Raw genomic sequence first — 13,079 nt, 5'->3', positions numbered from 1 at the left:
TTTGTGGCCGTGGCGAGGCATTCCTGTTAGTCTAAAACTGTTAGCATGCTAACAAATAGCAAAGCTAATGCTATGATACCCTCCAGATTATTCCTGTTGAAAAGTTTAGGCACATGGCTTTGTGCTTCTTTTTTTTTTAAACCCTGATGGTAAAGCATGTGTTTCCAGTGCTGTGTTTCTTAGCTTAGTTCTTGCTCATCAGGCCATAGTGGACTCACTGCTGTCCCCTGTGGTTGGAGGGCAGAAAACACCTTGTACAATGAAGCGAGAACTGCGATGAGTCCACCCTCAAAAACCAATTTCTGCATTATCAGAAGTGTTTTCAAACTATTTTTCAGCTACAAGAGAAAAGACTTTGAGGATGAGGACTAACTGAAGAAGTGTTTTGAAATGTATAAACTTAATGCTGTGATTTTAAGTGATTACGGCTGTGTATAGTTGTCAGGTTTTCAGTGGGAAGCATCCACAGTGGATGACGACCGAGTGAACAGCCAGTCAAATCAACACCCGGCCACGGCTGCAGTCAGACCTTTCTGCCTTCCATAGTAACAGAGGCTGTGGTGGCATCTGTCATTTCGTGCGACTTCTGGGACAGTTTTAGCATCGATGTTTGACCGATCTAAAGGTGTCAGTATGCCTCAAAAGAAGAAGGTTGAACGATGCATCTGAAAACAAGAGTTCACGTACCTTCATATGAAGTGATGGAAGCTGTTGTGTGAAGAGCGAGAAGGAGAAACTTGGCCTTACTTTCACTCTTGACTGCGTAAAGTGAATGCAGTTGTTGGATTGAAGTGTCCTCGATTGTGCTGTCAGACGGTCTGACAGCTCTCAGTTTGAAGCATACGGAGGCCTTAACGCCCGTGGTGAATGGAGGTAGTTAAAAGGCTTTTTTTTTCTTTTTTTATAGAGCTAGGCTAGCAGTTTCCCTTCGCTTCCTGTCGTTCTGCTAAACTAGGCTGAATACATCCTGGACCTGTCTATGTGCTGGACTCAGATTAAACTGGCTGACATCTCATCTGAGTGTAAAACAGTAAATAGAAGTCGCATTGAAGTGATGGGTTGCAGCTGCAGCCAGATGCAAACTGAAATGATGCATTCACAACGCGAAGAAATTATTTTACGTTACTGAAATAAATCTGCTTCTTTTTCTCTGTATGGCATGATGACCAGTGAAATGTAAAGGAAACCAGTTCAACCAGTGAAGTATCAGGTTGAAATCCCATTTTCTTTCTGCTGAGTCCTCACGGCTCAGCTGTAGGAGTGTAAAACTGGTAGAAAATTGGTCTGAACTGGTTTCTCCTAGTACAGAAACCCACAGCAGCAGCGGGAGGCGGGGGAGGGGAGGGGGGGTGAAGCCAAATGTAAAGTAAAAACTAAAAAGCCTTAAATGAATAAAAGTGGTGCAATTTTGTAACAGCAACCTGTGACGTGGAGTCATTTTGGATGAGACGGGCGGACACATGGATGGATGTTATGGTGCATGTCGCCCTCTGGTGGCTGAGTCTTGTAAAACTATGCAGCCTGTAATGTCACACAATTTGTTTTATTTCTTGTTAGAATGTATATTCCTCAATATTTAATTTGTATAATCTATGGATATGGTGTAAATGATCAATAAGAAAAGGGGAAAAGTCGTTAAAGCCAGCAAGTATTACAAAAAGCAGAACAACAGTGGCATTGTACCCTTCATCCTTCAGGTTAGCACAACGCGCATGCGCAAGACTCAGCTGTCATGGCAACGGCGGCGGCGTAACTGAAGCTGAGGAGAAGTGGAGCAGCTGGTTAGCGTACAGGTCATGTTGCTTCGGTAATTATACCACATTAACCTGCTAGTTAACGAACTCAGCTCGGAGCATAACGACAATGGAGTGACCTCTCGCGGTGTTTTGTCCGTGGTGAGCGCGCCATGACCGTCCGCTTCAAGGTACGCAACAGGTGTTAGCATTAGCAGCAGGTTAGCCAAACAAAGTGATGCTAACAAGCGTAGCTTCCTAGCTCGTGAGTGCGACAATCATGAACTGGTAGGAGATACATAACTTTTATGTTTAGCTTTAGCTTTAGCTTTAGTGGACCTGTCTGGACCCGGTGTACCGGACAGAACCCTTCACGAGACTGCAGAGTCAGGATTAATGATGTGATCTGATGTAATGAGCTAATCCAGCTAATCAGTTTCAGATTGACTGGCTGTGTGAGCTGACGTTCAGTCAGCACAATAACAAGCAGACCTACTGTTACAGCTACTGTTGATATGAGAGTAAACGTAACATCATCAGTGAAATTAATATCAGTTATTAAGATAATGATTCATTCGTGATGTGATTTGCACTGATTATCATTGAGCTTTCTCTACAGAGAAACGCTGATGGACATTATTTTTGATATTCAGGGCTACACTGATGATTGTTTTCATTATTAATGTCTTGAGCATCACTTCATTTTCACTTCCTAAGATTTGATCTGACATATGTGGAAACGTTTGAGTCTCTGTGATTTTTGTTTGAGCCACGAAAAACTGCAGTCTTTGAACGTTTGCGCGTTTGTTTCAGTGTCAGAGTGAATATCAGAGGAGCTACAGGGTTTCCCGGTCCAGGAGTGTGTCTCCGCAGCGCTGCACGCCATTGGCTGGCCTGCGCTCCGATCAAATGGGTAAGGACCCAGGTGTGGGCTCTGATTGGACAGGAGCACTGGACAAATTTCAGTCTGAAGGAGCTCCAGATGCAGCCAAGAGTGAAGTTTTTAATTTGACTTGTACTTTTATTTTTCCACTCCACCACAAGGAACCAGAAAATCTCAGAGCCTCGGCTGCTGTTTTTACTATTATCATCTATTTATTCACTCATTTTGCTGTTGTACAAATGCAGAACAGGTTGTTTTGTCATAACATCCTGGAAATTTGACTAAACTGTCAAAATGAACATACAAATAACCATGAAATAACTCTTCAGATCATTTAAAAGTTCCAGCTTAACCTCACCAACAGAAACTGAAAGTCAGAGATGATATTTAAAGACTTTGGTACAAAAAGAAATTTCTCCACAAATGCCAGAACTGATCTACACGTGAGAAAGAGAAGAAAAACAGTTTTCACTCTGGAAGTCTTCGACGGCTCTTTCTCTCAGGTGTCACCAGAGAACCAGGTCTGCAGCGCCGGAAGAAGCTCGGTCCTGGTGGTCTTGCTCAGTCCTGCGGCTCTCTGTTTTGTCCAGCAGACCCACAGCGCGCCGTCGCTGAGCCGAGTCCTCGTGCACACAGAGCAGCACCCCCTGCTGGTAGGAAGTGTCCATCACAAACTCATAAGAAAGACGTTGTAGTAAGAACCACAAGAACTCAACCAGGTTATTAAGGTACTGCTTTAAATCAGGTTCATCCTGTGTGTTGTGGGAATTGAAGGCTGTTTCAGAGCCGTCAGGCACGGCTGGACATTGACCTCACGGGTCTGCCCTGATCTTTATAAGGCTTAGCTCACTATCCCCAGGCTCCACTCTTCTTTTCAGCTTCAGCAATCAGCTGCTCTCAGGTTGAGCTGTGCCTTGAGCTTAGTTAATATGAGTAGCTAATATGTGTACGGTTGGCATGTGACCATGCTAGCCTTTAGTATGTAAAGCGCTGATGTTTTAAGATGAATTTGTCAAATCTAGTGTTAGTATGATAAGATACATGACATTATGACATTGAAATAGCAAAGAAAGCTCCCGTTTAGCATGTTAGCATGTTAACGTCCTTTGTAAGCTAGTAATGTGTTCTTTAAATGTCGTCCTTCTTCTCCTCCTCTTCATCACCAGCCTCTAGAAGTCGCTCAGCCCACAGGAAGGAGCCAAAACCTCCAACACCTCCTGGAGCCCGAGCAGACCCTGGACTTCTTGCAGAGCCTGAAACTCCAGCAGGACCTTCAGTTGACCCACGAGCTGCTGGAAAATCTGGTACATACACATCACATTATCTTCTAACTTACACACATCTTGATTCTTTGTCTCAGGGGGTTTGGCTCCTCCATGTTTGGACTGTTTCTGTCCTGGTTGGTACAGCGCCTTGTTTTTATGTCTCCGCAGTGAAGCCCCACCCTTCCAAGACTGACAGCCAACCACAGCTCAGCCAGCCTGTGACAGCGGCACCCAATGGAGAGCAGCCCTCGGCCAATGAGGAGAGCCAAAATGTAGTTATTAACTGAGTCCCTTTCTCCACCACAGGTGTGTCTCTCTGTAAAAGATACCTGAACTGAAAATATCAATAAACCGTGTTTCCTCCGTCCTGTGTTACAGGTTCATCATGCTCTGCGGTGGAGGGCAGGGCTGAGGTCAGGAGGTCAAAGGTCAGGAGGTCAAAGGTCGGAGTACCACAGACAGTTCAGCTGGAAGAAACCTGCAGCTGCTGCTTCACCAGTACTGACTGCAGAACAGGTGCACTGCTACCTAACATGATCAAACACTACCACGTGTCATTTACACTGACTGTGGAACAGTCATGTATTACCAAATACTACAAAATATACCACATATGAAATCCATACTGACTGTCTGCACGGCCACATGCTGCCATGTACTACCTCTGGTCTCAGATCAGTTCTCTGAGAAGAAGTACTGACCGTCTGACCAGAGTGAGTGCTCTTTAAAGACCTGTAGTTCAGCGCTGCGTCCACTGGGCGGCAGTAGATTATTTATTTACTGATGACTTTAGTTGTTATTGATAAAAGTGATGACTCAGCTGATGAGTTACAAACGAGCTTTGATGAGCCATCAGTCAGTCACTGCACCACTCTTTGATTGATTAGTATCTAAGTGACCTTTGACCTTCCCTGCAGGTGCTCCACTCCAGCAGCAGGTCTGTGCCCCCCTTCAAGAAGAACCCTGTTTCTGTGACAACGGAGTATCGGCAGAGCTTCCAGGGTCTGGCCCCACCCGCCGAGCCCCGCCTTCGGAAACATCTGGAACATCAGAGGGTCCCACTGTTCCACGCACACATGGTGCACGCCGCACACACGCCGCGCACACACACCGCACACACTTTAGATCGAAGGTCTTAATGTTTTTAGATTGTTAGCCAAACAAAAGGAGCTCATTTCGTACGTTCGCGTCGGCCTCTTGAGTTTTCACCATCGTTAATGTTTCATGAACTAATTTAACGAGTTCATTAATGGAGAAAACAGCCGTCACATCAGCGAGAACACTTGCAGCCGTAGTTGTTTTTCTGTTTGTGTTTCAGTGTTTGTTGTTTATAGCGTTCGTGACATCGGTTTAAAGAGTTCTGTCTTCAGTTTGTTCTTCTTCCTCTTGGCCGCCTCAGTCATGTGACACACCAGGTGAATCTGTGGAGATGCACAGGTGAGAGACGGCGCCATGCTTTTGTTGTTCCTGCAATTCTGACAAATGTTTTCATCTCCAGACCAACAAAAAAAGGAGGGAGGAGTTAGAGAAGAAGCCCCACCCCAACCAGGAAGTCCCCACCTCTCAGGAAGATGCCACGCCCCCTCCCGCCCCTCCTCAGGTGCGGAGAGGACACAGGTGTGTGTCTGCGTGTGTGTTTCTATGTGTTGTCGTGTATTGTGAGTTCATCCCGTGTCTGAAGGCGTCTGTCTGTCTGACAGGATGTTGACAGAGTATGAGTCCAGCTTTCGTTCTCCTCTCTACAGGATCCCGGAGGAAGGCGGAGCCATGGACGGCGACGCCCCTCAGGTCAGGTTTCGGTCTTGTTCAGCGTGCATCACAACGGTGGGCGGGGTCACTTACTTTGTTTATTAATCGAGCTGCAGGTCAGATGAGATGTTACATATTAGTACAGAGGAAGGTCCAGGTCAGGTTTAGCTTAGCTTAGCATAGTGAGAGAAACACACCTGATGTGTGTGTCCTGTCTGCCCATTGGTTCCTTCTGTTTGTGTGAGTGAGACTGAGTCAGGATGAACTACAGTGTGTGTGTGTGTGTGTGTGTGTGTGTGTGTGTGTGTTCATGGTGATGAAGGAGCAACAGTGAGGCTCACCGATGTGTTTTAATGGAGGTCAATGGTTCAGAGGAAGAAGATCAATCAGCTGTGACACACACGCAGTAGCTCTTAGTTTTGCTCTTTTCACTGAATTTCTTGACAGTATTTCACTTTTTTCTTGTGTTTCTCGTCATCTTCACTCGAGGTTTGAGATTTAACGCTGCAGCACTTTGTCACCTGCACATCAGGTTGTTCTGGCTGATCAGAATGTCCCTGATCACTTTGATTGAAGTGGTAGTCTGTGCCTTTGCACAATGCCCGTCTGCTAGCTAAACCTTTTTTTTGTGTGTGTGTTTGTGTGTGTGTGTGTGTGTGTTGCTGATGGAAAACGCGAGTGTCAGCAGTGAAACCACAGAGCTTCACTTCAGGGAAACAGCTCACTGTTAGTCACATACACTCAGGTACGTTCCCACCAGCCTCGTGGAAAGTGTCGCTGAGGAGGGGCCCAGCTGCCTCTGCAAAACTAAGCACTTTTCCACTTTTCTGCATGAAATGTGCAGATTTGAGCTGACACCACTTCAGCTGAAAGCATCAAAAAGCTTCAGACAAACAGCGTAATATTCACAAACCCTCGACCTGTGCTGGGAAAACAGCGTCTGCAGCTGTCGGTGTTTCGCGTTTGTGCCTGATATTTAAAGGCTGTTTCTACACTACATGGCCAACAGTATGTGGACAGGCTGTGGTTCCTGGTTTGGACCCCTTAGTTTCAATGAAGGGAGCCGCTAATGCTGCAGCATACAGTGATGTTTCAAACATGGTAACGGTTTATGGCCCCGTACACAAAACCAGCTCCATGAAGAACTGGTTTTCTCAGTTTGGTGTGGAGGACCTTGACTGGCCCACGCAGGCTTCTGACCTCAACCCCATCCGTCACCTTTGGGATCAGCTGGAACGCCGACTGTGAGCCAGACCTGATCGCCAGACCTGATCACCTGACCTGATCACCAGACCTGATCACCTGACCTGACCTCAGTGACGCTCCGGCGTCTGCACGGGAGCAAATCCTGCAGCAGGATGAACATGTGGTGGAGAGACTGAAGCAGAAGGGTGGAGGCTTTGAGAGCAGCAGGTTAATGAACAGGGTGGTCATCAGGTGTTCACCTGTCAGGTGGTATCGTGATTCACAGGTGATTCTGTGTCATTTGTGCAGTGTGACAGGGACAAGAAGTAGGTTTCAGTGACTAACACCATTTCAGCCTGAAAGGATTTGTAGACTTATTTCATGTGTTTGCATATTGTTGTGTGAGATGTTCGTGCAGGTTAATGAAAGCAGGTATCACTTTCAGGATCAGTGCATTCATCGTGAATTGATCATTGGTCTAAATGTGTGAACATAAATGGCACTGACGCCGCTTTTATGTGGTTGAACAACCTCAGGCGTCCCCCCTCCAACCTCTGAAACCAAACCCGCCGCCTCGTGCCCTCACTCATGTAAAATGTCAGCAGCAATGAAGAGATTCAACAGAAACTGAACGTTACGACGTTCACGGACAGAGAGCAGACTCGTTACCTTCAGCCAGGTGCAGCTCATATGAAGCCAGCAGAGTGTAGAGTTTTGTGACGTGCACTCATGCTTTTCATGCCTTCAGGAGCCGACGGACGGTTTAAACTGACGATGCCGCAGAATGTTTGAATTGTATGTGAATCTGTGGGCGACGTGCGATCGTCCAGTCGACTTTCCATCCCTGCGGTGAGTTTGGCCTGTGAAGAGCTTCAGTGAGCTGACGTCTGTTCAGAGGAAATGATGAAAGCTTCACAGGCTCCCTCAGCGTCAGGTTTACGGTTCGTTTGGGGTTGAGGTTTAGATAAGAGACAGACTGAGGTTTGCTTTGAAAACAGGGCCGGGGGTTATCCAGGGTTTGGCCTCAGGTTATCGTCAGGTACCTCAGAATCTCCAGCCTGAGGTTCACGATCAGAGGAGAGGCGAGCAAAGTCTGAATGATTTGTCCTGAAATTGAACTCGACAGGCAGAAGAACCTTTGCATAGAATAAAAAACAAACCTCTTTATCATTTCTCACATCTCTCTCATGAATCTTGTCGCTCAGCGTTTCCTCTCTCTGTATTTACTGGTTCAATATGAGCACTGGCTCCTCCTCCTTCAGTTTCAGTTCGTTCTGTGTGTTTCGACAAACACAAAGGTTTCCAGACGTCATGCTTTGACAGCCGTCATCTGTTTAAAGTGCAGCAGCAGCCAACCGCTTCGTCTGCCGCTGCTTCAAAATCATTCTGTGGATCTCTGTCAGGAAGATCAGGAAGTCTCCAAGAATCAACCTGAACCGTGAACGTCTATGACCAATCTCAGGGTGTCCAATGAGAAGCCAAACGGGCCGACACCAAAGGTACTGATCAGGTTTAATAGAAGAGAAAAGCAGCAAAGTCTCACACGTGAAAGCTGGACGGCATTTTTATTGAAAAATGACTGAAATCTTTCATTGATTATCAACAGCTGACTGATTAATCGACGTCGTTTCGGCTCTGTTTAATTTGTCCCACTCATTCTGGATCATCGGTCTTTGTTCAGGTTCAGGTTCAGGACTGGAGGCGGACGGTCGAGCTGGTTTTAGTGACTGTTGTCTGACGTGTTAAATACACATTATACCCCTTTGTCTTCTTTCTGACTGGACGAACCAGAGTCCAAATGTAGCTCCAGGTCTTCAGCTGTGGCCCCTGAAAAAGTCCCTGCTGTGGGGGTTTCGGAGCGAAGCAGAAGCATGAAGCATGTGTCTGCGTTCACACGTTCACCTCGGCGTCTCGGCCTCATGTGCAGACTGTTAGATTCTGACTTTAACCCTGCGGGTTCGTGCCTCTTCAGACTGAACGCTCGCTGTCTGTTGCGTCCAGGTGGAGGAGCTGCGGCGGCAGGCCCTGCTGTACCGCCGTCGCGGCTGGGGCACCAACTTCTCCAGAGATCACCTGAACCAGCTGCTGTCTGAACACAACGCCCTGTGGGAGCCGACAGACACCACAGACTCAGCCACAGACCCCCCCACCCCCCGCCTGACCTCTGACCTCTGTCGCGACGCAGACGGCCGCGGCGCTTCCTGTGTGGAGGCCCTGGACCTGTCCAGGTGAGTCACGCGGCGGGTGGAGAGAGCGTCATCGGAGAGCGTCTCTGAGCTGATTTCTAACGTCTGTGTTTGGTTTTCAGCCGCTCCAGTAACTCCAGTTACTCCAGTAAGAGGTCGTCTGTGGCGGCCTCAGGAGAAACACACCACACAAACAAAACCACACAAGTAAAAGCACCTCAGAGTCCTCCTGCTGGAAGACGCACGGCCTGGGGAGAAGAAGAAGAAGAAGAGCGTTCAGACGAGTACGTGTGTCTCTTCTTCATGACTGTTCCTGTCCAACTTCAACACGTGAAGCCAGAAACGCATTTAAAGGACGATTCTGACTCTGATTTGTCTGAAAAACAAACAAACATTTCATCTTTTGACATTCGTTTTTGGACATTTCTTTGTTTACTGCTAAACGGCATCCTTTAGGATTAAGAATGAATAACTGATTGTCATTTTGCTAAAACTGTCATCTCTGTTAAATATGAAGCTGCAGCCAGTAGACGGTTAGCTTAGCTTAGCTTAGCTTAGCTTAGCTTAAAGACAGGAAACAAGTGGGAACAGGCTCTGAGCAGTGAACTGACTGTCAGACAGAGCCAGGCTAGCTGTTTCCCTCTGTTTCCAGTCTTTATGCTAAGCTAACAGGCCTCAGATTTAGTGTACGGATAACAGTGGTATTGATCTTCTCATTTAACCGTCCACCAGAGAGCAGCCTGTGGATCAGAGGACAGACTCCTTCACACTGCGAGACGGCAGCCGTCATGTACTTTTACTGTAATCTGTGTCAGGCTGTGTGATGAACGTGTGGTGAGACAAAGAGCTGAGTCTCTTCACGCTGATGTGATCGTGTTTCTGCCACAAACAGACGAAGAAGAAATCACGTTGTGTTTTTTTTAACTTCAGAAAACTGTCACTTCAGACTCACATCAAAGGTTTTCTGTCAGGAACTGACTGTGTGTGTGCGTGTGTGTGCGTGTGTGTGCGTGTGTGTGTGTGTGTGTGTGCGTGTGTGTGTGTGCGTGTGTGTGTATGTAGGGAGGAGGAGGGAAGGTTACCAACTCCAAGGCTGAAGATGCTTCCTGTTCAGAGAACTCACCATGACCTCACCACACCTGCAACTGGTACACACACACACACACACACACACACACACACACACGGCTCAGACAACGGTGTGTGACCTCCAGTGGTGGAAGAAGTATTTACATCCTTTACTGCAGTAAAAGTACTAATACTACAATGTAAAAATATTCTGTTACAGTTAAAATCCTGCATTGAAAATGTGACTTCAGTAAGTTTAATGAGGAAAATGTACTTCAAGTATTAAAGTAAAAGTACTCGTCATGCAGTGAAGTGTCTCCTCAGGATGTTCCTGTTGGAGTTGGCTGAGCTGCAGCTCAGTTTAACTGTTTCCTGCTGATCGTTTCCTCCATCGGTCGATCGATTTATCACAATTCATCAGTTTTGTCCCTCCAACAGTTCAAACCTCAAAATAATTTTTATTTTTTTCCATCAAAAACTACTATTATAACTATTATTCAGTCATCAGAATGTCTGATAAGTTTTGATAATTGATCATTAATTCATCTTATTGATCGTTTTGATGTTTTAAAAAGCTGAACTGTCATGAAATGAAAATACTCCAGTAAAGTTCAGATACCTCCAATTTATCGTTCAGTACTGGAGTAAATGTACTTCATCTCTGGTGACCCCTGACCTCTGTTTGTCCTCCAGGTGGCGCTATGCTGGTGGGAAGACTGAGGAGCAGTGATGAAGCCTCTCCATCCAAGCAGCAGGTGCTTTAAACGCTGTGTGTTGTTTTGTGTGGAGTTCATGTTGTGTGATGTCACTCAGGTAACTGTTTGTGTTCAGAGGTCTGGATCGGCCGTTTCCATGGTGGCGGGGGCGGACACTGCGGTCAGTGCGCCTGTCAAACAGAAGGAGGCGTGGCCTGAGAACAACTCCCACCGCTTGTCCTCTGGCTCCTCCCCCGACCACAAGCCAGCTGCCAGTCATTCCTCTAAGCCAATCAGGATGAAGCAAACGCCTCCTTCGCCAGTAGCCCCGCCCCCTCTGGTCCCACCCCCACACTGTATTCAGGGGACGCTGAGACACCCCGACTTCCAGCACAACGGTGAGCCTCAGTTTCAGTAGCGATCGATGGCCTGATGGTGCTCTCTGATTGGCCGTCTGATCGATAGAACATCAGAAAATAGTGACGTTGAAAATCAGCAAATTTTGGGCATTTTTCTTTAAAAAAAAAAAGACTAAATTCATGAAGTGGACAATCAGTCACTGGTTTGGTTTTGGTGCCAGTTAGGAAACTTTTGTTTTTTGTGTTTTTTTTCTTCATGTTTTTGTTACATTTTACTTCCTCTAAAACCAAAACTCATGAAAGTTTACACACAATCCCCAACTGAAGCTTATCCATCACTTCAGATTCATTTAGAAATTATTAATATCTTCAGTTTTCAAGAAACTGAAGATATTAATCCAAGTAAGCCGAAGTGGTTTTTAAAAAACCAGTTTAAACTTCGCTCTCTTCTTTAGTTCGTCTGTAAACGCTGGAAAAGGTCGAACTCACCTGATCTGTGTCAAACGAATGACAAGACCTAAAAAGACAAATTCAGTCCAAAGTGAGAGCTAAACATGAAAAAATCAGACAGCAAGGACCTTCATGTTTACACACACACACACACACACACACACAGCCCAGTATTCAGTGCTAATTAGCAGCTGTTAGCATGTTGAACTGATGAACATTATGCCTGTTGAACGTGTTAGCTTGCTGGGATTAGCATTTACGCTCTGAAGCCTCTTTATTCTGATGTCAGCTGTTTTTCTTTGATCGTTTATCAATGACACATAATGTGATCAAAGGTTTGATCCGTGTGCTTAATCAATAACACAGAGGTGATAAATGATCGGGTCACCTGTCTCCTCAGGTGAGTTGGGTTTGAGGCTGAAGGAGCGTCAGTGTTCAGGCGGAGGCTGCGGCTCTGACGAAGGTGAACATTTAAAAACACACTTTGAAGTACAAAAACACACCATTTTACTTCGTTACGACCTTTTAAAGTCTGTTCTCCCGTTGCCTAGACGACCGGCTGTCGGTGATGTCGTGGCGTTCGGCAGCTTCCTGCTCCGTGGCGTCCGCCGTGCTGGAGCGCGCTCAGAAGAGACGAGAGAACTTCTGGGGGAAGCGATGAGCTGTGGAAAGCAGTGGACAGCAGCGTGTTGTTCGTAGGGTCTCAGTGGATCAGTCGTCGTTTTTTAGCTGGACCGATCAGGTTTTCTAGATGAGAGAGATGAATTGAATTTGATGGAGAGAATCGTTGATTTTTACAGATGAAGCGAAGGCGCTGATGACTCTGATCATTCTTACTCTGCAGGTTTGTTTGAGGTGTTTTTACAGTAAAACGTGTTTCCTCATGTTGCTCACTGTGTGATTCCTGAAGTCATGAAGCGACAAACAGCAGCCGCTTCGTGTTTCCGTGTGATTTCAGTCTGATGGAAATCCTGAAAACCTGAAACGACTGAACGAACACAACTGTGGAATCTCTGGATCAAATGTGGTTTTGTCGTTCAGGCAGAAGCAGAAGTTGAACCTTGAACTCTGCCTCAACTTTTAGGTCGTTTTGAGTTTCCATATGAGACACGAGGGGGTGGAATTAATCTGCATCTGATTTTATCATGAAAACCTCTGACTGACGGCCAATCATTGTCATCACGTCAGAATCGTAATGATTCAGGTCAAACAAACAAACAAACAAACACAAATAACCTCCAAAATCCCAAAAATAGAGACTCACAACCACAAGTTAGATCAAACTGTTGCAGCAGTGAAGTGAAAGTATTAATACCACAGTGTAGAAATACTGTGTTACAAGTCAAAGTCCTGCATTTAAAATCTTACTTCGGTCCAAAGTATTGACATAAATATGTGGTAAAAGTGAAAGTCCGTATTGTGCAGAAAGGCCTGTTTCAGAAGACACTGGATTCTATCAGTGATGCGTTCATGTGTTCATCACGTTCACGTTGCAGCTGCTGAAAG

The 13,079-nt window shown here is 46.1% G+C and overlaps 1 protein-coding gene across 2 annotated transcripts; it reads left to right on the top strand.

Annotated features, from left to right (window-relative positions):
- The first annotated feature begins 1,716 nt into the window (after positions 1-1,716).
- On the top strand, positions 1,717-12,801 carry mdm1 (Mdm1 nuclear protein). Of its 2 annotated transcripts, none has more exons than XM_076722232.1 (16): positions 1,717-1,924; positions 2,547-2,646; positions 3,120-3,269; positions 3,783-3,920; positions 4,050-4,153; positions 4,260-4,397; positions 4,799-4,960; positions 5,380-5,498; positions 5,627-5,669; positions 8,817-9,043; positions 9,124-9,285; positions 10,064-10,149; positions 10,763-10,824; positions 10,901-11,162; positions 11,974-12,036; positions 12,125-12,801. In XM_076722232.1, the coding sequence occupies exons 1-16, from the start codon at positions 1,907-1,909 to the stop codon at positions 12,232-12,234; spliced, it is 1,944 nt and encodes a 647-aa protein (XP_076578347.1). In that variant the 5' UTR covers positions 1,717-1,906; the 3' UTR covers positions 12,235-12,801. The 2 variants fall into 2 exon arrangements, with proteins under 2 accessions (XP_076578347.1, XP_076578346.1); XM_076722231.1 differs by having other exon boundaries at positions 5,582-5,669.
- The last annotated feature ends 278 nt before the right edge of the window (positions 12,802-13,079 follow it).

Source organism: Chaetodon auriga, chromosome 22, assembly GCF_051107435.1.
Source record: "Chaetodon auriga isolate fChaAug3 chromosome 22, fChaAug3.hap1, whole genome shotgun sequence".
NCBI lineage: Eukaryota > Metazoa > Chordata > Actinopteri > Chaetodontiformes > Chaetodontidae > Chaetodon > Chaetodon auriga.
The sequence above is the reverse complement of the archived record's forward strand: the minus strand, read 5'-3'. Positions and strand labels throughout refer to the sequence as shown.